The sequence below is a fragment of the Piliocolobus tephrosceles genome, chromosome 19, assembly GCF_002776525.5.
Source record: "Piliocolobus tephrosceles isolate RC106 chromosome 19, ASM277652v3, whole genome shotgun sequence".
Lineage (NCBI taxonomy): Eukaryota > Metazoa > Chordata > Mammalia > Primates > Cercopithecidae > Piliocolobus > Piliocolobus tephrosceles.
In genome coordinates, this window is record NC_045452.1 from 46,550,893 (window position 1) to 46,577,853 (window position 26,961).

General features: G+C 45.9%; 1 protein-coding gene across 3 annotated transcripts in view; it reads right to left on the bottom strand.

Annotated features, from left to right (window-relative positions):
- EVA1C (eva-1 homolog C) overlaps nt 1-26,961 on the bottom strand; it is a 104,070-nt gene that overhangs the window by 25,636 nt on the left and 51,473 nt on the right. For all 3 annotated transcript variants that reach the window (XM_023190446.3, XM_023190444.3, XM_023190433.3), the window contains one exon: nt 20,180-20,332. In XM_023190446.3, the coding sequence (XP_023046214.1) occupies nt 20,180-20,332 (153 nt within the window). The remainder of the gene's footprint in view (nt 1-20,179; nt 20,333-26,961) is intronic.

Consider the following 26,961-nt stretch of genomic DNA (forward strand, 5'->3'; position numbering starts at 1 on the left):
ATAAAACTCCTAGAAGAAACCCCACGGGGAATATCCCTTGACCTTGGTCTTGGCAATGATTTATTAGCTAGGACACCAAAAGCAAAAATAAACACGTGGGACCACATCAAGCTAAAAACCTTCTGCACAATAAAGGAAACAATCAACACAATGAAAAGGCAGCCTACATATTGTGAGAAAATATTCTCAAACCTTATATCTGATAAGGGGCTAATAGTCAAATATATAAGGAACTTACACAACTCAACTGCAAAAAGCAAATAACTCAGTTAAAAAGTGGACAAAGGACCTGAATAGACATTTCTCCAAGAAAGACATAAAAATAGCCAACAGGCCTGGCGTGGTGGCTTACGCCTATAATCCCGGCACTTTGGGAGGCCGAGGCAGGCGGATCACCTGAGGTCAGGAATTCAAGACCAGCCTGGCCAACATGGTGAAACCCTGTCTCTAATAAAAACATAAATATTAGCCAGGTGTGGTGGCGTGTGCCTGTAATCCCAGCTGCTAGGGAGGCTGAGGCAGGAGAATTGCTTGAACTAGGGAGGCAGAGGTTGCAGTGAGCTGCGATTGCTCCACTGCACTCCAGCCTGGGCAACAGAGCAAGACTCTGTCTCAAAAAAAAAAAAAAAAAAAAAAAAAAATTGGCCAACAGGTATATGGAAATGTGCCCAACATCACTAATTGTCAGGGAAATACAAATCAAAGCCACAACAAGATATCATCTCACACCTGTTAGGGTGGATTCTAATACAAAGACAAGAAATAACAAGTGTTTGAAGAGGGTGTGGAGAAAAGGAAACCCAGCTACACTATTGGTGGGAATGTAGATTGGTGCAGGCATTACGGAAAAGAGCATGGAAGTCCCTAAAGAAATTAAAAATAGAGCTACTGTATGACCCAGCAATCCCTCTTCTGGGTAGAGACCTAAAGGAAATAATTCTCCAGCTCCTGAAAATACCAACTGTGTGTCCTACAAGTTATCTAAATTCTGATGCTAACTACCTGGAGTTAGTACAGATACCACAGGCTGAGGGCCCAGTCCCACAAGACTACCCCCCAGCCCATCATCAGATGCCAGTTGCAAGCCTGGGCCTCTGATTGACCAGCTATAAATCAGTGGTTTCTGCAATGTTCTTCTTGGGTTCCAGAATTTGCAAGACTGGCTCACAGAACTCAGGAAAACAGTTTACTTACAAGATTATTAGTTATTAAAAAAAGGATACAACTTGGGAGCAGCCGAATGTTAGATGCACACGGCAAGGTTTGGGGATGGGGCACAGAGCTCCCATGCCCTTGCTGGGGGTTCTACCCTCTTTTTTTTTTTTTGAGATGGAGTCTCTGTACCCCAGGCTGGAGTGCAATGGTGCGATTTTGGCTGATTGCAACCTCTGCCTCCTGGGTTTGAGCAATTCTCCTGCCTCAGCCTCCTGAGTAGCTGGGATTACAGGCGTCTGCCACCATGCCCAGCTAATTTTTTTGTATTTTTAGTAGATATGGGGTTTCACCATGTTGGTTGGGCTGGTCTCGAACTCCTGACTTCAGGTAATCCACACCCCGTTGGCCTCCCAGAGTGCTAGGATTACAAGCATGAGTCACTCTGCCTGGCCTAAAGGTTCTACCCACTGAGCATCTCCATAGAGTTCTTGAGCTGAAAGGTCTCTGAGCCCCATTGTTGAGGGCTTTTATGGAGGTCTCATGATATAGGCATGGTTGATTAAGTCATTGGCCATTAGTGATGGACCCAACAACCTCCAGCCTCTTTCTCCTGCTTGGGGAGATAGGGGATGGGTGTGAGGTTTAAGTTCCAGCCCTCTAATCACATAATCCATTCCCTTGACAACCAGTCCCCCATCATTAGGGGCTTTCCAAAAGTCATTCATCAACATAAACTCAGGTGTGGTTAAAAGGAGCTAATTTTAATGAATAACAAAAGACGTTCCTTTCATTTTCATCATTCTGGAGCTATTTCAGGAGCCCAGGACAAAATCTAAATATTGTAACAAAAGATGTTCTGATTGCACTTATAACTGAGGAAATTACAAAGGTTTTAGGATCTCTGACTAGGAGATGAATGAAGACCAAAATATGTATTTCTTACTGTATTACAATACCTCAACACCATTTTTATTAGCAAAAAAAAAAAATAATAATAATAATAATACTAAACAGTTATTTAAAAGTATATGTGTAACATATTTGTATAAATACAAATCTCTACATAGTATTTACCACTGAAAGGGACAGGACTGGGACGGGGGAGAAAAATGTAAGTAGATTCAAGTTATTTGTAGGATTCTAGTTCCGTGGAGTGTAATGCACTGTAGTATTCTTCTTTTACAGCTTACATAAGTGTTACACATATTATTTTGAGTATGTCAAATATATTAAATAATTTAAAGGTAAAAATGGGCTATTAAGGCCTTTTTTCCAAGAAAGTGTTTCTTCCAGAAATTTTAGGATTAAATGAAACCAGAGATGTTGGCAGCAAGGAGTCAGGTAATAATAATATTAGAGGAAATTTTAAAATATAGATTTGTGGGTGTTTAGAGTCAGAAATATCTCACAGGAATATAGAGGAAGCAGTAATACCTGGTAAAAACTTGAACACAGGGAGAGGGAGAAGTTAGTCAAGAACAACAGTAAGGGCCGGGTACAGTGGTTCACGCCTGTAATCCCAGCACTTTGGGAGGCTGAGGCGGGTGGATCACCTGAGGTCAGGAGTTCAAGACCAGCCTGACCAACATGCTGAAACCCCCGTCTGTACTAAGAATACAAAAATTAGCTGGGCGTGGTGGCACACACCTGTAGTCCCAGCTACTTGGGTGGCTGAGGCAGGAGAATCACTTGAACCCAGGAAGCAGTCAGCCAAGATCGTGCCACTGCACTCCAGCCTGGGCAAAAGGAGAGAAACTCTCTCAAAAAAAAAAAAAAAAGAAGAAGAAAAACAACAACAGTAAGATCAACAGCTCCTCATCCACTCTTTCTTCCTTTGTCTGCTCATGATGATTGGTTCAAACAATGCTGCCAGAGCCAACTTCTAAAAGTACGTCTCTGATGATGTCCTTTGACTGTTTATGCTAAAACCTTACAAGGTGGAGAAGGCCTGGATCCCTGGGTCGTTGGAAGCGAGCTGCGTAGGAGAACCACCTAAGCCTCGCCGGACTGTGAACTGACCAAGAAATAAACCTTTACTGGGTTAAGCCACTGAGTGACTGTAACAGTTACATTAATTGCCCTGACAAATGCAGAAGGCTTGGCAAGGCTATATAACTTCACTTAGGTCTCAATGTTTGGTGGTAGTGTGTGCCCTAGAACCTCAATCCGGTTGGCATTAAAGACTGTGCCCTTAAATATAACATCTCCACTGAGACAAGAATGGGAAAAGGTATTGCGAGAATCGGGGGCTCAAACAATTTGGCAAGAGAGAGAAGACAAGTCTGCACCATGGTGAACAAGAAATTAAGGAATCTGGATTCTGAGTGTACTTGAGGAGCCGGCCCATGAGGAGCCAGGACAGGGGGATTAGAGAAAGTTCTTAAGGAGAGAAGAGACCTATGGGCTCCATGAAAGAAGAAAAACAAAATGAAAAAAATAAAAAGGGAGTGGCCAGGCACAGTGGCTCACGCCTGTAATCCGAGCACTTTGGAAGGCCAAGGCAGGTGGATCACCTGAGGTTAGGAGTTCGAGACCAGCCTGGCCAACATGGTGAAACCTCATCTTTACTAAAAATACAAAAAATTAGCCAGGCATGGTGGTGCACACCTGTAATCCCAGTCACTCTGCAGAGTCGCTTGAACCCAGAAGGCAGAGGCTGCAGTGAGGGGAGATCGCGCCACTGTACTCCAGCCTGTGGGACAGAGTGAGATTGTCTCAAAAAAAAAGGGAGTGATCAACATCAGGTGAGTTTCAGGTGTGCAAGACCAATTGCAGCATCTGAAAGACATGGCCCACTTGGAGGAAAACAAGAGGGTGGACAGTCAAGGGAGGAGAATGTCACCTACAGAGGAGGAAGCATGCGTCTAATGTGTTTGACGCTTCTAGAACAGGCCAAGGGAGAGTGTGGGTTGGGCTCTGGAAGGATTTGTAGGGGAGAACACATTACCGATGCTTGTGAAGTAAAAAAAATAGCCAAACAAGGAAAGTTTCTGTGGTCTGGCACAGGCTAGCTCCTCCCTGTGGGTGAGTAGGGACGTAATGGCTCTGGAGATGGCAGAGGCCGGAACTTCCTCCAGCAGCGTGGCTGCTCGGCGGACAGGTGGAAGCATACACAGTGGGTGGAGGTGAGTCAGGGGAGCTCACTGGGTCGTAGGGAGGCCAAAGGTGTCTGTCCAGAAGACTGACTAGGGTAGAAATCACAGACTAACACATGTGCTGAGAAAAAGGGGCCAGGGAAAGAAGCAAGAGTCTCTAAGTAGGGGAGGAATTCACAGCCCAGGAAACTTAAAAGGTTGACAGAGGCCAGGGTGACACATGTGAGTTGCATGAGTTAGCACAGTGTCCACCCCAATATTTTTTTTTTTTTTTTTTGAGATGGAGTCTCTCTTTATCACCCAGGCTGGAGTGCAGTGGCGTGATCTCGACTCACTGCAACCTTCACCTCCTGGGTTCAAACAATTCTCCTGCCTCAGCCTCCCAAGTAGCTGGGATTACAGGCATGTGCCACTGCACCCAGCTAATTTTTGTAATTTTAGTAGAGATGGGGTTTCACTATCTTGGCCAGGCTGGTCTCGAGCCCTTGACCCTAAGGTGATCCACCCACCTCGGCCTCCCAAAGTGCTGGGATTACAGGTGTCAGCCACTGCGCCTGGTCCACCCCAATAAATATTAAATGGTAGTTCCTTCTGCGAGAGCATCAACATCAAACTATGTTCCAGGAAGCCCCGGGGTTTGGAGGAGGTACCCTGGGGACTGGGCAGGTAGAGGAATGTAGGAAGCTGATGTCTCAGGGAAACTCTTCTACTCATTGGAGAACTGTGAAGGGGTCCGGTTGAAAGGAATGACCTATGGCTAACCACTAAAAACTTGGAAAGTCAATGCCCTTGAGGGAAGGACAATTTAAATATATTTAAATACACATACACACATACACACACACGTAAACAAACAGTGAGGAACATTATCATAAAAGCACTTGATCTGAATATATTCATGAAGGACATCTATGGCCATACCACCCTGAACGCACCTGATCTCGTCTTACATCCACGAAGGTTCGGACCTATTTTGCTAAGGTACCATTCCACAAGCCTGATAAAAAGGACCAGGTGCTGGGCACACAGTAGGCACTCAACAATGAAGTGCTTAATGTATGAATTCATGGTCTGAAATGGACAGCCTGGCACATGACATAATGCAAACATCCCATATCTCTGGTTTTAGAATGTGTTATTTTATAGGGGTGCCTGATCTGTGAGATAGAATCTATGCTGAGAAAGGCTGCTCCAGGGGCATTAGGAAGCAGTGAAGCTGTCATCCTTCTGTCTGGTTCCTGGCTCAGCTCTTCCCAGTCACTCACTAGGGACTTGGAATAAATCCATCTTTCCCCTGCCTGCCTGGGAGTGCAGTACTCCAGTCTAAAGGAGGGGCTTGCTGGAGCTACTCTGGCGGGTCCTCATGAATGAAGAGTAAACACAGCAAGTCAAGAAGTCTATTGAGCTTTAAGAGAATGGTTTAAGTGCCTGTCTCTACCAAGTGCCAGAAACGTCAAGTCTGTCTTTGTGAAGGGCAAGTTTAGCTTGACCAGACTAGCAGGAATAGTCACGGCCGCACATCCAGGCGCCAGGCAGGCCACCCACGGCTCAAATCAGGGCTTAATAAATAGACCATTTGCAAAGGTGGGAATGGGATGAGGACGTGGCACACCCAAAGGATGGTGCCGAACCCAGGGTTAGGAATGGCAGGGAGGGCCAGGCATGGTGGCTCATCCCTATAATCCCAACACTTTGGGAGGCTGAGGCGAGAGGATTGCTTGAACTCAGGAGTTCGAGATCAGCCTGGGCAACAAAACTGGACCTCGCGTCTACTGAAAACAAAATAAAAAGTAGCTGGGCATGATGGTGTGCGCCTGTAGTCCCAGCTACTTGGGTGACTGAGACAGAAGGATCGCTTGACTTGGAAGATCAAGGCTGCAGTGAGGTATGATCGTGCCATTGCACTCCAGCCTGGGCAACAACAAGACTCTGTCTCAAAAAACAAAAAACAAACAAAAAAAAAAGGAGTAACATCAGGTCGTGACCACCTCCAAACCTGAAGGGGCCAGGGCAGTGGTTCCAGAACACAGAGGGGGAAGTTCCGTGGACAGGGCTGCTGAATGGAGCAGGGCCCTTCACAGGGGAGTGGCAATGCTTCTGCTGTGCTGTGTTCATTGTTTGTGCCTGGATCTCCCATTGGGCTGATAGCCTCTGGGGTTGGAGACCAGCCTGGCCAATATGGTGAAACCCTGTCTCTCAGAGCCCAGGGTGACCCATGTGGGTCACATGGGTTCACACAGTGTCCGACTCAATAAATAGTAAATGGTAGTTCCTTCTGCAAGAGCACCAACATCAAATTATGTTCCAGGGAGCCCTGGGTTTCAGAGAAGGTGCCCCAGGGACTGGGCAGGTAGGGGAAGGCAGGAAGCTCATGTCTTAGGGAAACTCTTGTACTCATTGGAGAACCGTGAAGGGGTTCAGTTCTTCTGTGAAGAGGGTGAGCTCACTACTGTTTCCCTAGCACTTGGTATCTGATAAACTCACGGAGACTCAGTTTCCCTCCTCTGTAGCATGAGGAATATCTTTTTTCACTGTATTTCTATGAGGTTTGTACGAGGCAACGGCAGACGGTAAGCCCACAAAAACATTAGCTGTTCTCCTCAGCTGTCTCTAAGCTTGCATGAAAAAAATCTGTGTTTAAGGTCCCGGAAGATCATCTGTGGCAGCTATGGGCAGCAGAACAGAGCAGCGGCAAAGAGTGTGACCTTGCTAAGCCTCAGTTTCCTCACTCGGACAAAGAAAGTCCTGGGAGCTGACTGCTGGGGTGGTATGACTGTTAAAGGAAGCGCCGTGGGCAGCGGGGACAATTCCAGCGTCCTCGCATGTGAATAAGCCTTATCATCATCAGGGCACCTAATGTCAGGTAGGAAGTGGTACTTTAGGAAGAGGCCTTTGGGACTTAGTCAATTTAGAGTCTAAATTACATGCCGTCTTTGCTCCCTTGAAGTGAAAACAAGCATATATGGTACGGCGTGATATGAACTAAATATTCAGACCCCAAATCTGCATATAGGAAATAAAAAGAGATTGGAAGGAGAATCACCAAGATGATATTTTTGGCTGGTTGGAAAAAGGTGTTTTATTCTCCCTTATCGATTTTAAGTTACGTTTCAAGCTTCTGTGACTTAACAATGCTTTGAAATGAAAGTATCGAATGATCTTTCTTTAAAAGGAAAATGAAATTTATGTCTAAATGAAGACAGTTTTTGAACAGTGAGAGTCTTAGAGGCAATTTTTTCAGAATATTTTAATAAACTCTTCTTTTTATATAACTTAATTTGCCCCAGAAGTCATGAAAAGTTTAGGAGTAAAGACATATCCTTTAACTTTTCTTCTAGTTTTTTTTTTTTTTTCTTGTGGCCGCACAGGGTTGACTGAGGATATTTTTGTTGTCTTTAAGAGCCTTGTTTTATTTGGGGTTTTGAGCTGAGCACATTTACCAGTCGGAAAAAAAAAGGTTCTGTTTCTTCTCAACTAAACCACAATCCTTATATGTAAGTGGCCTAAAACTAGCCCCTTCTCCACTGAATTCCTCTCCCTAAGTAGAAAAAACCTTAAGTCTCAAAAGAACATAGAATGGAATATATGATTTCTGTATAAGCGACCTGCGTCAGGAACAAATGGTCTGAATTGAGAAATTTATCTTAGAAGTCTGATGTTTCCAAAATAAGTAGTATTTTTTTTTTCCTGTTACAAAGTAAATATATGTTTACATTTTAGAGTAGAGAGAGGCCCAAACTGAGGAAAAAAGCCCTAGTAAATCCCATCATCAAGAAATAAAGCTATTAACCTTTAAAGAACATCTTCCTAGTCACTTTTCTGTGTGTAAATGTTCTTCCCTCTCAATGGAATCATATAGAATTTTATTATTTATTTATTTATTTATTTATTTATTTATTTATTTATTTATTTATTTTGAGGCGGCACTTGCTCTGTTGCCCAGGCCGGAGTGCAGTGGCGCGATCTCAGCTCACTGCAACCTCTGCCTCCCGGGTTCAAGTGATTCTCCTGCTTCAGCCTCCTGAGTAGCTGGGATTACAGGCGTCCGCCACCACAACCAGCTAATTTGTGTATTTTTAGTAGAGACAGGGTTTCACCACGTTAGCCCGGCTGGTCTCAAACTCCTGACCTCGGGTGATTCACCCACCTCGGCCTCCCAAAGTGCTGGGATTACAGGTGTGAGCCACCGTGTCCAGCAAAAAAAATATTTTTGAGACAAGGTCTTGCTCTATTGCCCAGGCTAGAGTGCAGTGGCACAGACTTGGCTCACTGCAGCCGTGACTCCCTGGCCTTGAGCAATCCTCCCACCTTAGCCTCCCAAGTAACTGGGACTATGCTCCCCACGGCTCTGTCACCCAGCCTGGGACATGCCACCACATGCTGCTCATGTTTGTATTGTTTGTAGAGGTGGGGTTTTGCCATGTTGCTCAGGCTGGAATCACATACGTACAACTTTGTATGCTATACTTTCCCATTTACTAATATATTTGTGAACATTTTAAATAAGCGATATTTTAAAGAGCTGTATTGTCTTTCATTTTATGACTGTACCAACTCAGTATCTTTTTACTTTTTTCTTTTTTTTTTTATTGAGACGGAGTCTCGCTCTGTCGCCCAAACTGGAGTGCAGTGGCCGGATCTCAGCTCACTGCAAGCTCCGCCTTTCGGGTTCATGCCATTCTCCTGCCTCAGCCTCCCGAGTAGCTGGAACTATAGGCGCCCACCACCTCGCCCGGCTAGTTTTTTATTTTTTATTTTTTAGTAGAGATGGGGTTTCACCGGGTTAGCCAGGATGGTCTCGATCTCCTGACCTTGTGATCTGCCCGTCTCGGCCTCCCAAAGTGCTGGGATTACAGGCTTGAGCCACCGCGCCCGGCCTACTTTTTTCTTTTCTTTTCATTTTTTTTTTTTTTTTTTGGAGACAGGGCCTTGTTCTATGAACCAGGCTGAAATGTAGTGGCACGGTTATTGCTCACCACAGCCTCCAGCTCCTGGGCTCAAGTGATCCTCCCACCTTAGCCTCCTGTGTAGGAATCCAACCCTATTTACAATACGCTATTGTTGGACATTCAGATGATTTCTATTTTTTAATATTATAAGCAATGCTTTGTGGAGCAATCTTAGAGCTGAACATTTGCAAATGAGTATGGTATTTCCATAGGAATTATTGGAAGTAGATTGCTTTGTCAAAGGATATTCCAAACATTAAAGCTTTTAATACATACCGCCAAACTTATCCAGAAAAAGTATACCAAGGCACGCAGCTGCAAATATTCTGAGAGCACCCTGGGAAACCTATATTTTCTTAGATTTAAGGATATATGCCTGACCATATTCTTTAAGGCTAACAGAAGGAAAAAAAAAAAAAAAGAGAGAGAGAGTATCTGGGACTACAGGTATGTGCCACCATGCCTGGCTAAATTTTTAATTTTTTTTGTAGAGATAGGGGTCTCACTATGTTACCCAGACTGGTCTTGAACTCCTGGCCTCAAGTGATTCTCCCACCTTGGCCTCCCAAAGTGCTGGGATCACAGGAAGGAACCACTGTACTGGGTTGCTTTTGCACTTTTAAGTTACTCTGGGAGTGCAAGAATTTATCTTAGAGAGAGTGAAAGAACCCACAGGAAGAGGCCCAGGATAACTCAGGTCTGATTCAGGTCTGACTGTATCTTTGTTGACACTGAGCTCTGAACAGTTTGCAGGAATTTGTTGTTGTTAGCGGTTATTTCCCTCTGAGACTGATTTTATTTGCACTTTCTGCTTCTTTTTTTAGGGGCAGGGTGGGGCGGGGACAGAGTCTCGCTCTGTTGCCTAGGCTGGAGTGCAGTGTTACAATCTCAGCTCACTGCAATCTCCACCTCCCAGCTTCAAACGATTCTTTTGCCTCAGCCTCCTGAGTAGCTGGGACTACAGGCATGTGCCACCATGCACAGCTAATTTTTTTGTATTTTTAGTAGAGATGGGAGTTCCCCATGTTGACCAAGCTGGTCTCGAACTCCTGACCTCAAGCAATTCACCCGCCTCAGCCTCCCAAAGTGCTGGGATTACAGGCGTGAGCCACAGCTCCCAGACTGCGCCTCCTGTTTCTGGCAAACTGCCCTCCACCCCCAATACATGTGATAACAAGATATTCAACCATTTAAATTTTTACTTTTTGGCTATTACTTAACAGTGAAACTGAAGTTAATTGCTCCTTCCAACCGTGTTTATTTATATAATAAGGCTGGCTGCTTAAGTGCCGCTGTCTTGGCAGTGGGAACCTCTGGCTCCTCGATCTTTGGCTGAAAAGTCCAGGCCTGCCCACACTTGGCCTCGGGGTGGCCTTAGCCCAGCCTTTGAGGCCTATTGTGTGGTTTTTCTCATCCTCTTTTTAAGGAAATAGCAGAATCCCTGGCGCTCACCCGGAAAATGTAAACCACAGTGGGAAATTACGTACCACAGTGGACGCCAGACAGGGGCATGTTCTGAAGCCTGGCGTCCTCAGGCCCAGCCCTTCGGGAAAGGCTCACTCCTGTCTCATGTAAAAATGCTGTTTTGTTGGTGTTCATTGGTCACCAGCGATGGCCACTTTAATGTCCTCCTTTCAGTTTTTCTTCTACCGGATGAGGCATAAATTCTGTTGGAGCCCACTTGCTGTAAGATCTTTCAGAAATGACTTTGGGTCAGTCTCCTTCAAGATAAGACATCAGGCCAGGCGCGGTGGCTCATGCCTGTAATCCCAGCACTTTGGGAGGCCGAGGCAGGCGGATCACCTGAGGTCAGGAGTTCGAGACCAGCCTGGCCAACATGGTGAAACCCCGTCTCTACTAAAAATACAAAAATATTAGCTGTACTTGGTGGTGCGTGCCTGTAATCCCAACTACTTGGGAGGCTGAGGCAGGAGAATTGCTTGAACCTGGGAGGGGGAGGTTGCAGTGAACTGAGATCATGCCACTATACTCCAGTGTGGGCGACAGAGTGAGACTCGGTCTCAAAATAAATAAATAAATAAATAAATAAATAAATAAATAAATAAATAACTTAATTATCTCTTTAAAGACCTTATCCCCAGATAAGGTCATGTTCTGAGGTACCGGAGGTTAGGACTTCAGTATACGAATTTGGGGAGGACATAAGTAGCTCGTAACAGCCTTCAAGAGGGTCTCCTGTGAGGCTAACCTCTTGGAATTCATGTGCTTGTGCAGCCTCCTCCCACCGTGAACCAGAGCTTGTGTGGGGGACCAATAGCGTATGGCGGAGGTGAGAGCATATGGGGAGGTGAGAGCATATGGGGAGGTGAGAGCGTATGGGAGAGGTGAGAGCATATGGGGAGGTGAGAGCGTATGGCGGAGGTGAGAGCATATGGGGAGGTGAGAGCATATGGGGGAGGTGAGAGCGTATGTGGGAGGTGAGAGCCTATGGCGGAGGTGAGAGCCTATGGCTCCACCAGTTCTTCTGCATCACTTTCTCTGGGGGACGCCAGCTACCATGTTGTAAGGACACCCATGTGGGGAGAAACCGACATCTCATACCAACAATCAGCACCAAACCACCCACCTATGAGTCAGTCCCCTTACAAATCCAGCCCTCAGGGGACTGCAGCCCCAGCCACCATCAGGGCTACAACTTCCTGAAACCCCATGAGACCCTGAGCAAGAACTGCCAGACTACACTATCCCTGAATTCCTGTCCCACAGTAATGAATATTTTGTTTTAGGCCATCAAACTTGGAGGTATTTTACTAGAAAACGAAGTCACATTTTGATACTTGAAGTGGGTTGCCGGGGTAACAAAATCCTCAAACTATGGCAGTGGCTTTGGGATCAGGCAGTGGGCATGAGTTGGGGGGACCTTGAGGGGTATGTTAGAGAAAATGTAAAGGCCTTGAAGAGAAGCCTGGTATCTGTCACCTTGATGAGCAGAAACCAAATGCGTCTTCAGGGCAGAGCTTCCCAGCTTACCTGTGAATGCACAGACTCCTGGGATATGTCCCCTCAGGCCCCGCCTGTCCTCAGGCCACTGATGCCGGCGTTCAGTGGCATCTCTCTTTACCCCCTTTCCATATGGATGTAACTGTCTGTGTGCTTGCTGATGGGGCAGTTGGGAAGCTCTGTTCAATAGCATGGTGGGGGGTGTGGCCAACACTGACCTCCTCAGTGCCTGCCCTGATGCAGTTCAGTTGGGAGCGGCTTAGGGCTTCATGTACAGAAGACTGCAGCACTGCTCTCCCTCCTCTGCACCCAGAGCTCGGAAGCTTTCTTGAGGCAGGTGGGGGGACCTTCAAGTCCTTGGGAATGCTCAGGAATGTGTGTCCCACTGCGGTGCCGGGTACGGGAGTACTGACGGGCCTCGGGCAGCCCTGGGGGTGCCTATGGGGCAGGATGGAGTCACACGGGTAACATGGGAGGATCACACACATGCTCCTACTTCTCAGCCCCCTTCCTCTTGAACTTCTTCTTCTTCTTATTTTGAGATGGAGTTTTACTCTTGTTGTCCAGGCTGGAGGGCAATGGCGTGATCTCAGCTCACTGCAGCCTCTGCCTCTCAGGTTCAAGTGATCCTCCTGCCTCAGCCTCCCGAGTGGCTGGGATTACAGGCATGTGCCATCGCATCCGGTTAATTTTGTATTTCTAGTAGAGACACGTTTTCACCATGTTAGCCAGGGTGGTCTCAAACTCCCGACCTCAGGTGATCCACCTGCCTTGGCCTCCCAAACTGCTGGAATTCCAGGTGTGAGACACCACGCCCAGCCCCTCTTGAACTTATCCTACATATGACATACAAAGAATCAAAAAGGCAACCAGCCCTACATAACAAACCCAAACTGCCAAAAAAACAAAAAAACAAAAAAACAAAAAACAAGAACAAAAAACCCCCCCAAAAAACCAAAACAACAAACAAATAAACAAACAAAAAAAAAAACCAGAGGACAAGGGGACAGTTACAGCAGAAAAAGCATGTCAAGGGTTACTATCCCTACTCTGCCAAGAACTCATAAAATAAATCAATAAAACAAATCGAAGATCTCAACAGGGAAAAAAAAAAAGACAAAAGCTAGAGAGACAAGGTGTGCAAGTGCAAATACAATAACCACAAAAATATGAGGAAATGGCCAAGGTCAGTCATAGTCAAAGAAAGGCAAAATAAAAACCACATCGAAGGACCATTTTATACCTCTTAAATTGGAAGCATGCAGAAAAACCATATACAAAGCTGCCAACATTGCAGGGAAACCACAGTTATACATTCCTGTTGAGAGAGAGAGAGAGAGAGAGAAAGATAGACAGACAGACAGACAGATAGATAGATGGAATAAGTTTTTGGAAAGAACTCTGAGAAGACCTGTAAACATACTGATGCTGTCTTTTGGTATAAAACTTCTGGGAATTTATCCCTAGGAAGTAAGCCAGAAGAAAGGGAAAGCTACAAGCACAAGCTCATTATACATTATTTACAATACTTGAAAGTCAGAAAAAATGAAAAATATCCAGCCACCAGGGAACGGTTACGTAAATTATTTGACGTGTCTCTCTAACAAGATATTAAGAAGTGCTCGGCATTATTGGGACTTTTTTTGGCCACACAGAAAAACACACATGATATAAGGTAAAGGAAAATAAGGCGGTCTGCAAATGAATCTGCTTAGAACTGTCATTACATAGAACAGTTTTCAGCTCATACTCGACTTGGAGAGAAATAAAAAAAAAAAAAAAGAACCTTTTTATCTGATGAGTAACATTTGTGACTGAATCTTTTTCTCATTTCTGTTAAATATTATTATGGTGTTTGTGCAGAACAATAAAAACAATGATGATGATGATATTTTAGAAAGAACTGGAAATGCTTTTTTACGGCATCTCAGCACTAAAAGCCACACTGAGCTGCTATAAAATCCAAAGTGGTCCCTGACCGTGGAGAGACACTGTGGACACTGGGTGTTCCAAGGGGGTGTCCAGTCTAAAGCAAATGGGGTTTTGCCAGACTTTAACTTATAGGCAGGAGGAAAAATACACAAATCATCCTCTCAAACCAGATGTTCCAGGACTCACCACAAGCTCCCTTACAGAGGTCCGCAGTGAAACCAACCCCTCGCCCTCACATAATCATCCCACCAAACTCCCGCCAGCTTCTAGGGTTGAGGATAAAGACCCTCTTCCCCTTGAAAGCAGTGAGGCTGAGCTGCAGTCGTAAATGGGAGCACAGAGCAGAGATCACACACGCGCTGGCAGCCTGTGGCCCAGGTGTGCCCTGGGGCATGTTTTGTTTGGCTCACACAGTGTTTTAAAAGTTGGAACATTTCACTTAGAAAAAAGAAAATCCAGATTTCCAGCATCCCATGAGGTGGGAAGCTGTGACACCAGGCCTACGTTCCCAGTCTGTAACCAGACGATTATCCATCCTTGGGAGCCGAGTGTGGGCGCCTCACTGCAGAGGGGCTCTGATTCATTCCTATGCCTCAGGATTCACGTGAGCACCCACTCTATGCCTGGCACTGCTCGAGTTTCTGGGAATTCCACAGACCATTTCCTGCAGAGCTGCTCAGCTCCTGGAGAGATGAACCACACACACATACCACGGTCTATCTCCATGCTATGGAGAAAGTCCAACAAAAGGGTCGCCGGAGAGGGACTGCAGGGACGAGGTGCCATGCTGGCCAGTGCCTGGAGAAACCTCTCTGAGATGACATCTGGGTTGATTCCTGAATCCTGAGGCAGAGCCAGCCACACAAGATATGGGGTGAGCACAGTCCAGGTCAAAGGGACAGCTTGTGCAAAGGCCCAGGAGTATGAATAAAGGTGGAGTGCTCCAGAGGTAGTGAGGGAAGAGGCGTGTGCAGCAGGACCACAGCTGAAGACTGATGTATTCCAATTACAATGGGCAGAGTGCAGGGCTTTAAGCGGAGGTGTGATGTCCTCTGGTTTAATTTAAATAAAATCCTGGCCGGGCTCAGTGGCTCATGCCTATAATCCCAGCACTTTAGGAGGCTGAGGCGGGAGGATCACTTGAGGCCAGGAGTTCAAGACCAGCCTGGGAAAAATAGTAAGACTTCATCTCCACCATACCAGGCATGGTGGCATGCTCCTGTAGTCCCAGCTACTCAGGAGGTTGAGGTGAGAGAATTGCTTGAGCCCATGAGTTGGAGGCTGCAGTGAGCTATGAGGAAGGCTTCACTGCATTCACGGCCACAGCCAAAATGCCAGAGCCCTTCTTGCCCTGTGCTCTGCAGCACAAAAAGCCTCAAAGACAAAAATCAAAGGGTCCTGAGGATGCCCTGTTCATCGGCCCTCAGCCTCACATGGAAGGCTCAGCTCTGACCTCACCATTCAGGTCAGTGCTAAGGGCATTTTCTCCTGGACTCAGGTAGACCATACATGAAGGCTTTAAACTGCCCTTGGTGCATCACTGCATTCCAGCCTGGGTGACAGAGCAAGACCCTGTCTCCAACAATTTTTTTTTGAAATAAATAAATACAATCCCTCTGGCTGCTAAGTGAAGAGGGGAGGCAGCCTCGATGTCCAGGGGAGGGATGCCCAGAGGGCAATGGGAGCAAAGTGGACAGATTAGAGACGTGCCACCATGGGACTGCCCTGGGACTGTCTGCAAATTCTCTGCAGACAGCAAATGCTCTGCCCATGGGACTGGTGAAGGGAGCGGACAGGCAGCGGGTAGGAGACGGGCGGTCAAAAGAGTGTGCTTTTTCAGGTGGATGATATTAAAGCATGTTTAGACACGAGGGGTACACTGATGATTCTCTGGGGAGAACAGGCCGAGTGCGGTTTAAAGCCTTCATGTACGGCTACAGTGGCCCGGCAATGGTCCCTTTCCCTAAGGCAGTAGCAGGGAGAAGGGAGGAGAAGGTGGAGACATTTAAGAGAGAGAAGAGCACAGCATCCAACTGAACACACACAGGTGTTGTCAGAACACACGCAGGTGTTATTGGCTCCTGGGCCAAGAAGCAAATGATTTCACAGCATTCGATTAGATGGAGAAAATGCACCAGCTCAGAGAGTCAAAGGTTTGTATTTCCGCATGCATGCGTGGTTCTGCCCTTAGCACTGACCTGAATGGTGAAGTCAGAGCTGAGCCTTCCATGTGAGGCTGAGGACCTGATCAACAGGGCACCCTCAGGACCCTTTGCTTTTTGTCTTCGAGCTTCTCTGTGCTACAGAGCACAGGGCAAGAGGGGCTCTGGCATTTTGGCTCTGGCCACAAATGCAGAGAAGAGTCTGGTCCTCACCCTTGCAAGTACACCAAGGCCAATGGACAGAAGTGCTTGATTGTGAGGGAGAAGGGCGAGCAGGCTTTTACTCTGTGAGCTGAAGCTTTTTACCTCGAACAGCCAAGCAAGGGGCACAGAGCAGAGACACAGACTTTTCTTCACAGTCCTTTCTACATCAGGAAGGGTTTCTGAGGGCGTTAACACTGCTGGCTGACCTCAGAATTCCTCCACTCTCCATGGAAACCTGTCTTTTAGGCCGTGGGATCTCCTAACACTTTCTTTAATTACTTTTCCTTTTTTTTTTTTTCTTTTAAGAGACAGGGTCTTTTTCTGTGGCCCAGGCTGGAGTGTGGAGGTGCGATCATAGCTCGCTACAACCTCAAACTCTAGGCCTCAAGTGATCTTCCCATCTCAACCTCCAGAGTAGCTGGGATTACACAGGCATAAAACACTATGTCTGGTATACTCTTCCCTTTTAAATCCAACTCTCGGCCGGGCACAGTGGCTCATACCTGTAATCCCAGCACTTTGGGAGGCCAAGGCAGGTGGATCACTTGAGGTCAAGAGTTCAAGACCAGCCTGGTCAACATGGCAAAACCTCATCTCTACTAAAAATACAAAAATTAGCTGGGTGTAGTAGCAAGCGCCTGTAGTCCCAGCTACTCGGGAGGTTGAGGCAGAAGAATCACTTGAACCTGGGAGGTGGAGGTTACAGTGAATGGAGATCGTGCCATTGCACTCCAGCGTGGGCGACAGAGCAAGACTCTGTCTCAAAAATAAACATATAAATAAATAAATTTATTAATTAAATCCAACTCTCATCCACCATTCCTAGGAATGAAAGGCAGTGACCAACTGAACACAAACCATTCAGTGTACAGATTTACCTGCTTGGTCAACTGAATTCTGCTCAAAAGAACAGCTGACACGGATGTTAACTTACTGCTGTTTCTTAAAACACAGGCAGCTAAGTTAGACTAGTAAGCCTGGGAAATGAGGTACTTCTCTGCAATATTAAGAAATGGAGGCCGGGCGCGGTGGCTCCTGCCTATAATCCCAGCACCTTGGGAGGCCGAGGCGGGCGGATCATGAGGTCAGGGGATCGAGACCATCCTGGCTAACACGGTGAAACCTATCTTTAGTAAAAATACAAAAAAATTGCCATGCTTGGTGGTGGGCACCTGTAGTCCCAGCTACTCAGGAGGCTGAGGCAGGAGAATGGCATGAACCCGAGAAGCGGAGCTTGCAGTGAACCAAGATTGTGCCACTGCACTCCAGCCTGGGGGACAGAGCGAGACTCCATTTAAAAAAAAAAAGAAAAGAAAAAGAAATGGAGACCGGGTGCAGTGCCTCACTCCTGTAATCCTAGCACTTTGGGAGGCCGAGGTGGGTGGATCACCTGAGGTCAGAAGTTTGAGACCAGCCTGACCAACATGGTGAAACCCTGTCTCTACTAAACTATAAAAATTAGCCGGGCATGGTGGCAGGCACCTGTAATCCCAGTTACTCAGGAGGCTGAGGCAGGAGAATTGCTTGAACCTGAAAGTGGAGGTTGCAGTGAGCCAAGATCACACCACTGTGCTCCAGCCTGGGTGACAGAGGGAGACTCCATCTCAAAAAAAAAAAAAAAAAAAAAAAAGGAGTGGGCATAGGGGAACACAGAGCCCGTAAAGAAGACATAGATCCACAATGCCTTGCACAATCCCTGTTCTGGAAAGGCATTCTTGAATATTATAAAGGTTAAGAATTAAAGAAAAAAAAAGTGATGAAGCCTCTTTTTGCAGGAAGGAGTTAAAACACCAAGGGTCCCTTATACAGCTAAGGAACCATATAATACAGGGAGCCCCTGCAGGGTGTTAGGAAGAGTAGTGACAGATTTGCCTTTAAGAAAGATACCTGGGCCCAGCGCAGTGGCTCATGCCTGTACTTCTAGCACTTTGGGAGGCCGAGGCAAGCGGATCACCTGAGGTCAGGAGTTTAAGACCAGCCTGGCCAACACGGTGCAACCCTGTCTATACTGAAAATACAAAAATTAGCTAGGTATGGTGGCAGGCACCTGTAATCCTAGCTACTCCTGAGGCTGAGGCAGGAGAATCACTTGAACCTAAGAGACGGAGGTTGCAGTGAGCCGAGATTGTACCATTGCACTCCAGCCTGGGCAACAGAGGGAGACTCCATTTCAAAGAAAAAAGGAAGGGAGGAAGGGAGAGAGGGAGGGAGGGAGGAAGGAAGGAAGGAGGGAGGAAGGAAGGAAGGAAGGAAGGAAGGAAGGAAGGACCTACCTGAGGCCACTGTGGGGAGAAAGGCAAGCCTGGGAGTAGGGAGATGGCTACAGTGGCTCAGCAATGGTCCCTTTCCCTAAGGCAGTAGCAGGGAGAAAGGAGGAGGGGATGGAGACATTTAACAGAGAGAACCGAACACATGCAGGTGTTATCAGACAGGGAAGATGGGGTTCAAGAGCTCACAAGTCAACTTACTGGGCCAGGACAGTGGGTAGTGTCATTAATGGACAATGGGGACCCACCCTCACACGTGCCTCTCTGCCTCCTTTGACGGCTGAGCCTATCAGGACAGGAACACTCAAGCCCAGATCGAGTTAAGGGCACTGCCCACTGGCATGGCTTCTTTCCTTGGGGAGCCAGGGCCTTAATCTGCTCAGACTGCACCCTAAGTATAACCCTACTGTGATGGTTAATACTGAGTATCAACTTGATTGGATTGAAGGATACAAAGTATTTCCTGGGTGTGTCTGTGAAGGTGTTGCCAAAAGAGATTAATGTTTGAGTCAGTGGGCTGGGAAAGGCAGACCCACCCTTAATCTGGTGGGCACCATCGAATCAGAGGCCAGCAAATATAAAGCAGGCAGAAAAACGTGAAAAGGAGAGACTGTCTTAGCCTCCAGGTCTATATCTTTCTCCTGTGCTGGATGCTTCCTGCCCTCGAACATCAGACTCCAAGTTCTTCAGTTTTGAGGCTCAAACTGGCTCTCCCTGCTCCTCAGCTTGCAGTCAGCCTATTGTGGGACCTGTGACCGTGCAAATTGATAGTAATAAACTCCCCTTTATTTACATATATATAAAGGGGAGTTGGGTACTATTCTTTATATATATATAAAGGGGAGTTGGGTACTATTCTTAGTGTTTATGTCTTCAGTTCTTTTCTTTTTTATGTTTTTTGAGACAGAGTCTTGCTCTTGTTGCCCAGGCTGGAGTGCAGTGGCATGATCTTGGCTCACTGCAACCTCCACCTCCCGGGTTCAAGCAATTTTCTTGCCTCAGCCTCCTGAGTAGCTAGGATTACAGGTGCACCCCACCATGCCTGGCTAATTTTTGTAGTTTTAGTAGAGACGGGATTTCACCATATTGGCCAGGCTGGTCTCGAACTCCTGACCTCGTGATCCGCCCGCCTCGGCCTCCCAAAGTGCTGGGATTATAGGTGTGAGCCACCACACCCGGCCAATTCTTGTTCTTTTACTTATTTATTTTTGGCAGATTACTGTTTACAAGCATTTATATATATATATATATATATATATATATATATATATATATATGTACACACACACACACATACACACACTTATATATGGGAGTTTATTAAGTCTTAATTACACGATCACAAGATCGTGATCATGTTAAGTATTAACTTCCACGATCATATAGGAGATATATATATATATCCTATTAGTTGTGCCCCTCTATAGATCCCTGACACATACAAAAGCACATACCAAAAGGGGGGAGCCGCTCTGCCTCGGAAGAGCAGATGTCCCTTTCCTGGGTCCTCCTGCCGTAGGTCGCAGAGTAGATGTTGAGGAACTTGGATTCATGACAGTGCAGTTTCAGCTCCTGGTCTTCACACACGGTTTTGTTTTTTAATTCATCTGAAGCAGAAACAAAAATTGAAGGCACCATCAGCTTCCCCCAGAAGGAATCGGTGAGCTCTGTCCAAGTCCCCCTGCTCATTTCCCCGAGGCTGCACCCTGAGAAGGGGGCGGTGGGGATGGCCCTCTGGGCTCATGCTGTCTCTGACCCTAGAAAACAAAGCCCTCCGCGGGAAGCAGGTGGGAAGTAACCTGTTGACAAGCGCAAAGACCCTGGGAATTATACTAAGGGGCAAATGGAGGAGAGGTGCCAGAGTTAAGGAGGCAGACGCATGGAGTTAGGTCCCAGGAAGGGCCTGGCTAGAAAGGAAGTTTCTCTCGCTCACCACTTCAGGTCACACGTTCCTTCACTGAAGGGAGCCTTTTCTCCAATGTTGGCTTAGGATCCACATAGGTAAAGACAGACCAGAAGTTACTTGAAAGAAGCATTAGGCTTCTTTCTCTCTCTGGAGACAGCCCAGTTAAATCTCACCTCCAGCCCCTCAACTGGCATCCCCATGTGTGTACGAATTATTTATTATTTTAGTTTAGTTTAGTTGTTTAGAGACAGGGTTTCACTCTGTTACCCAGGCTAGAGTGCAGTGGTGCAATCATAGCTCACTGCGGCCTTGAACTCTTGGGCTCAAACCTAGACTCAAAGGATCCTCTCACCTCAGCTTCTCAGGTACCTGGGAATATGAGTGCACACCATGCCCGGCTTACATTTATTTGTTTAAAAGACAAGAAAGGGACCCGGCACAGTGGCTCACACCCGTAATCCCAGCATCTTGGGAGGGAGGCTGAGGCACGAGGATCACTTAAGCCCAGAAGTCAGAGACCAGCCTGGGAAACATAGCAAGGCCTCGTTTCTAATTAAAAAAAAAAAAAAAGCAAGAAAGATGATATGATACCAAATCAAATCATGTCCTTTACTAGGAAAGGGGCAAAAACAAGGCACGGTGTCAGTTAAGAATCCCTCTTTAGAGAAGTGTGAAAAGTCTGCCCCAAATCTGGTAAATTCAGAACAACTGACTGTCAAGCTGATGGCGCATTCTAGGTTAGGATGATCTGGACCAGGTTGTACTTTGTTCTCAAAGAATTCCGGGAAAAGTTTGTTTGTTTAATCTGCTTATCATAGTAAAATCTTTCTTTGCAATGTCATACAAAGTTGGCATTATGCGTGCACTGTTGAAGAAAACATAGTTTATTTTTTTTTAAAGAAAGTACTCCAAAACCATTTAATTAGTGGAAATGTTTAATAATGATTTGATTTTTTTAAAGCAGTAAGAGCTGACACTGCAGACACAAAAGACTGCATATGGTGTGATTCCTTTTATATGAAGGATTCAGAAGAGGCAAACCTTTAGGGGCAGAATGTAGATGAGTGGGTGCCTGAGGCTGAAAGTGAGGTCACAGAGTGACAGCAAATGGACACAGGGAAGCCTTCTGAGATGGTGGGAATGTCCCATGCTGGACTGTGGTCATGGATGCACAACTCAGTAAATTCACTGAAAATCACTGGATTGTACACTTGAAAAATGTGAATTTTATGCTATGTAAATGATATCTCAATAAAGATATCTTTAAATAATAATAGCTAACACAGCTGGGTGCGGTGGCTCACACCTGCAATCCCAGCACCTTGAGAGGCTGAGGTGGGCGGATCACCTGAGGTCAGGAGTTTGAGACCAGCCTGGCCAACATGGCAAAACCCCGTCTCTACTAAAACTACAAATATTAGCCAGGCATGGTGTTGGGTGCCTGTAATCCCAGCTACTCAGGAGGCTGAGGCAGAAGAATCACAATCCCAGGAGGGGAAGTTTGCAGTGAGCTGAGATTGTGCCACTGCACTGCAGCCTAAGCAACAGAGCAAGCCTTCGTCTCAAAAATAATAATAAATAATAATAATAATAATAGCGAATACTTGCTGAAGACTTCCTCCCAACTAGGCCCTGTTCTAACAGCTTTAAATGTATTAATACATTGATATTCAAAGCAGTCCTTCTGTGAACAACCTCTTCAAATCCTATGCATAGTGTGTGATGGATTTTTAAAATTTGCAGGAGTGATTCATGTATTCCGGATGCTAACTTTTGTCTCTTAGGTGTTAGAAAATCTCTCCTAGATTGTCACTTATCTTAAACTTCGCAAAATCAAAGCAAAGCAAAATATAAAGGGGACCACGGTCATTTATTTACATATGTGGTTCTTATCCTTGACAACATTCTGTAAAGAAAATTCTTTAAAAAATGCTAGCTCTACTCTATCACCCTTGTTCTGGAATTTTCTACTTTGAAATGGCAACCACACAGCAGACAGGTGCATTTTTTAGCCAAACAAGCATTGGCGTTAACTGCAAACAAGAGTTAAATGGCAAGAACTGCTAGGGCTGTAATGGGCTGGCCCAGAGTGGGCGGGAAGACTGTCCAGAGGGAAACTCTTCCACCCCAGCCTCTCACTCCTCTCACATGCTCATGTTCTCCTTCCACTTTTCTTTCCTGGATTGGAAGTGCAGGCTGATTCCAGGTCCCACAGACACCTCAAGCCAAAGTTTTCCAAATTGTGATTTGAGGTTCATTCATGAGTCTTGAAATCATTAGTGAGTTGTAACCAGCAATGTTTTAAAATAAAGAATACAGTAGTTTAGAAAACAACAAAGGGCATCACATGAAGAAAGTATAAACACTGTTTTGTCATTTAAACATTTAGTTTTCAGTGGTGTGTATGTGAGTATGTGTTCCACTGGGCCGAAATGTGAGAATCTTTTCCTACTATGCGCTGCAATCACAATTTGAAAACGCCCACCTTAATCCCTACAGAAAGGCATGAGCTGTACACATTAGGGCCACAGCAGCTGGCTGGATCTTCGTATCCTGGCATCAGTGATGCTAAGCTCCAAACTTAAAAAAATGAAAGACAATAATTTTCAAATATAAATGCTACCTTCCTTCTCTCTCTCTTTCTTTCTCTCTCTTTCTCTCTCTCTCTTTCTTTCTCTCTCTCTCTCTTTCTCTCTCTTTCTTTCTTTCTCTCTTTCTTTCTCTCTCTCTCTCTCTCTCTCTCCCCCCCCCCTTCTTTCTTTCTTTTTCTGACAGGGTCTCACTCTGTCACCCAGGCTGGAGTGCAGGGGACGCAATCTCAGCTCACCGCAACTTCCACCTCCCAGGTTCAAGCCATTCTCCTGCCTCAGCCTCCCGAGGAGCTGGGATTACAAGCATGCACCACCATGCCTGGCTAATATTTGTATTTTTAGTAGAGACAGAGTTTCACCATGTTAGCTAGGCTGGTCTTGAACTCCTGACCTCAAATGATCCACCCACCTAGACCTCCCAAAATGCTGGGATTACAGGCGTGAGCCACCGTGCCTGGACTAAACAGCATCTTTCTGTACCTTGTAAATTTCCGTGACTTTCTACCAAAAGCAGAGAAGCAACAGCGAGGCCAAATTTTGGACCACAGGAAGGAAAACCTTACACAATCTCAAGAGGACCACCAGTTCTGCTGCTGGCAAACTTTGTTGCTATCCTTTCGTCCAGGAGGATGCAAACATTCAAGATGAATGAAAGGCTTGGAGCAGAAGCCAGCCTACAGATGCTCACAAAATCCCCATCCTGCCCTGGTAGTTTAATAAGCATGAAGAACCTCCACGAGGAAGAAAAATGAAAATGGTGACTAAGCAAATGTCTCGAAGGCCCTTTACCCACTCACTGGAATCTTAATTCAACAGCTTAAACTTAGAGCCAAGGCAAGTTTTGTTTTCATTCTCTAAAGAAAAGACTGCTAAGTCTGACCCCAACGTCAGAAGGTTTGATTCTTTTTGGTGAGTCATATCCGCACTGGCATTTATATGCAGTTTATGAGTAGATGCTAAATCCCACCAACAACAACATTTTGCCTGACTTCAAAGGCCCAGAGTGAACGATGGCCTTTGATGCAGAAAGGAGGGCTTGGATAGAAACACCAAAAGAGCCAAAGCCCCCTTCCAACCATAAGAACTCAGAAAAATGTTAAGAATGCTTTCCAGGGGCAGAGCTGGCACAGAAAGAGGATGGGAGAAGGCAGGACAAAAACAGGCCTTATCTCTGCAAACTGGAAACTTTTTAAATGGAAATCTTTTTTTTCCTTCTTCTTTTTCTTTTTTTTTAAATCAAAATTTTTAAAAGTTAGAAGAAGTTTTTTTGTTTTGTTTTGTTTAAGGCATGTCATGAAATGCATTTATTAGCCACATCTCTTTGATTTATTAAAGCCCATTCATTAAAGGTAGCCTCGATGCCAACAAAACCCTCCCAGAGTAACGCAACACCCACGTGCCAGGCCTCCAGCGATTTCGTCCGCAGATTATGGGCAAATCATCTCCTGGAACGGAGGGGCCTGTGCGTGTCATATTACATCCTTGGGGTGACTGCTGTGTTACTTGGTTCCTTGGGAATGTGCTAATTCACTGTCACATAAGAGTGACATTTCTGGATTATAAAAAATTAAGAAACTACTAATATCATTGCTACTTTTCTTAGAAGACTAGAATTTGTTTTAGAGCTGGGCTAGAGTTCTCAGTTGGTCTCAGATTAGAGAAGGTGTGGGCAGCCTTCCAGAAGTGGGTTGCCAACTCTCCTGGGAGTTTAGATGGGGAGGATGGCAGGGGCCTGGGAAGGTAGAACCACGACTCTGCTTAAATGACAACAGCGATGAAATTCCCCTTCTTCATTTTATTAAATTGGTGCAAAAGTAACTGTGATTTTTGCCCTTAAAAGCAATAGGCAAAAACCGTGATTATTTTTGCACCAACCTACTAATGAGAGGGCTATGTGGGTCATTCTGCTTCTCTTCGATACAACAGTCACAAAAGCACATCACTACCAAGATCAGCTCGGTTGGAAGACCCTAACCCAGTGATGCTGGAGGAATTAAAAACACACACACAGAAATATAGAGGTGTGGAGTGGGAAATCAGGGGTCTCACAGCCTCCAGAGCTGAGAGCCTGGAACAGAGATTTACCCACATATTTATTGACAGCAAGCCAGTGATAAGCACTGTTTCTATAGATTATAGATTAACTAAAAGTATTCCTTATGAGAAATAAAGGGATGGGCCGAAATAGAGGGATGGGCTCTGGCTAGTTATCTGCAGCAGGAGCACGTCCTTAAGGCACAGATCGCTCATGCTATTGTTTGTGGTTTAAGAACTTCTTTAAGTGGTTTACCGCCAGGCGTTCCTTACCCTCATTCTGGTAAACCCACAACCTTCCATCATGGGCGTCATGGCCATCACGAACATGTCACAGTGCTGCAGAGATTTTGTTTATGGCCTGTTTGGGAGCCAGTTCATGGCCAGATTTTGGGGGACCTGTTCCTAACACATCATCAGCCACCTTTCAAAGGTGGGCAGAGGAAGGATCTGCCATGGTGAGAGTATTTTATTACTCACATTGCATACAATTGCCAGTGCATAGTGAAATGTAGACAGTCACTTCTATTTATTGTTATTATTTCTTTCTTTCTTTAGTAAATAAATCTCACCCTGTCATCTAGATTGGAGTGCAGTGATGAGATCATAGTTGATTGTAACCTCAGATTCCTGGGCTCAAGCAATCCTTCCGCTGCAGCCTCCCAAATAGCTAGGACTGCAGGTGCCTGCCACCGTGCCCTGCTAATTTTTTTTTTCTTTTAAGAGAGATAGGGGTCTCACTATGTTACCCAGGCTAGTCTCTGACTACTGACCTCAAACAATTCTCCTGCCTTGGCTTCCCAAAATGCCGGGATGACAGGCATGCCTATATCATTTAGTCATTCATATCTTTAGCAGAGTGACTTGAATCAGCTTTATTGAAATAATAGCTACCAACTGCTGAGCTCAACTCCATGGTCCTGTGCTAAGCGTGTTACATACAACACTGTGTTTTCAGTCTTATAACAGCCCTGTGCAGAAGAGACAAAATTCCATATTACAACCGAGTCATAGAAAGTGTCCCTACACTGCCCAACACACAGCAGATACACAGCAGAAAGGAATAGGAACCCAGAACTACCTAAATCCAAGCCTCGCTGAAACCTACGTTTCCTGAAAGGATGCAATTTGGGAGGTGAGGTTTTGAGGAAGGAAGCATAATGCACATTAAGGAAAAGAAGTTTCCAATGAGGCTTGCTGGTAAAATAGCTTTCCGTAAAGACAAGCAAATAAACCCGATCAGTGGCATTTGCCAATTTCCCTGGTGTAAATATTCCCACCGTGGCAGATTCCACAGAACACAGGCAGAGCTGGTAACACATGCATAACTGGCTCGCATGATAAGCACTGGCTCCACACACCACAGGGTACAGCAGTGCAGCCTTTGGACATTCACAGTGTCCTGCCCAGACTAGAACTGGGAAGTAAGGAGAAGAGCCTCAGGAGGTGTGAGAGATGCAGAAAAAGAGGCAGGAAGGTGTGCAGACAATCTCAGTTCCACCTCCTAAACGGCAGTGCTCAGGTTGCCAGCGTCCAGGTTACACAGGGACTCTGCCTCTCATCTGCTCTCTATGGGGCAGCCAGTGGGGCCTTATGACTTCATCTTAGCACCCTCCCTGCTTAAATGCTGCCCTACAGATACAGCCCCAACTCCTTCCTTGGCTCCGAGGGCTCAGGATCCCTACTCCGGCTCCCCAGCTGGTGC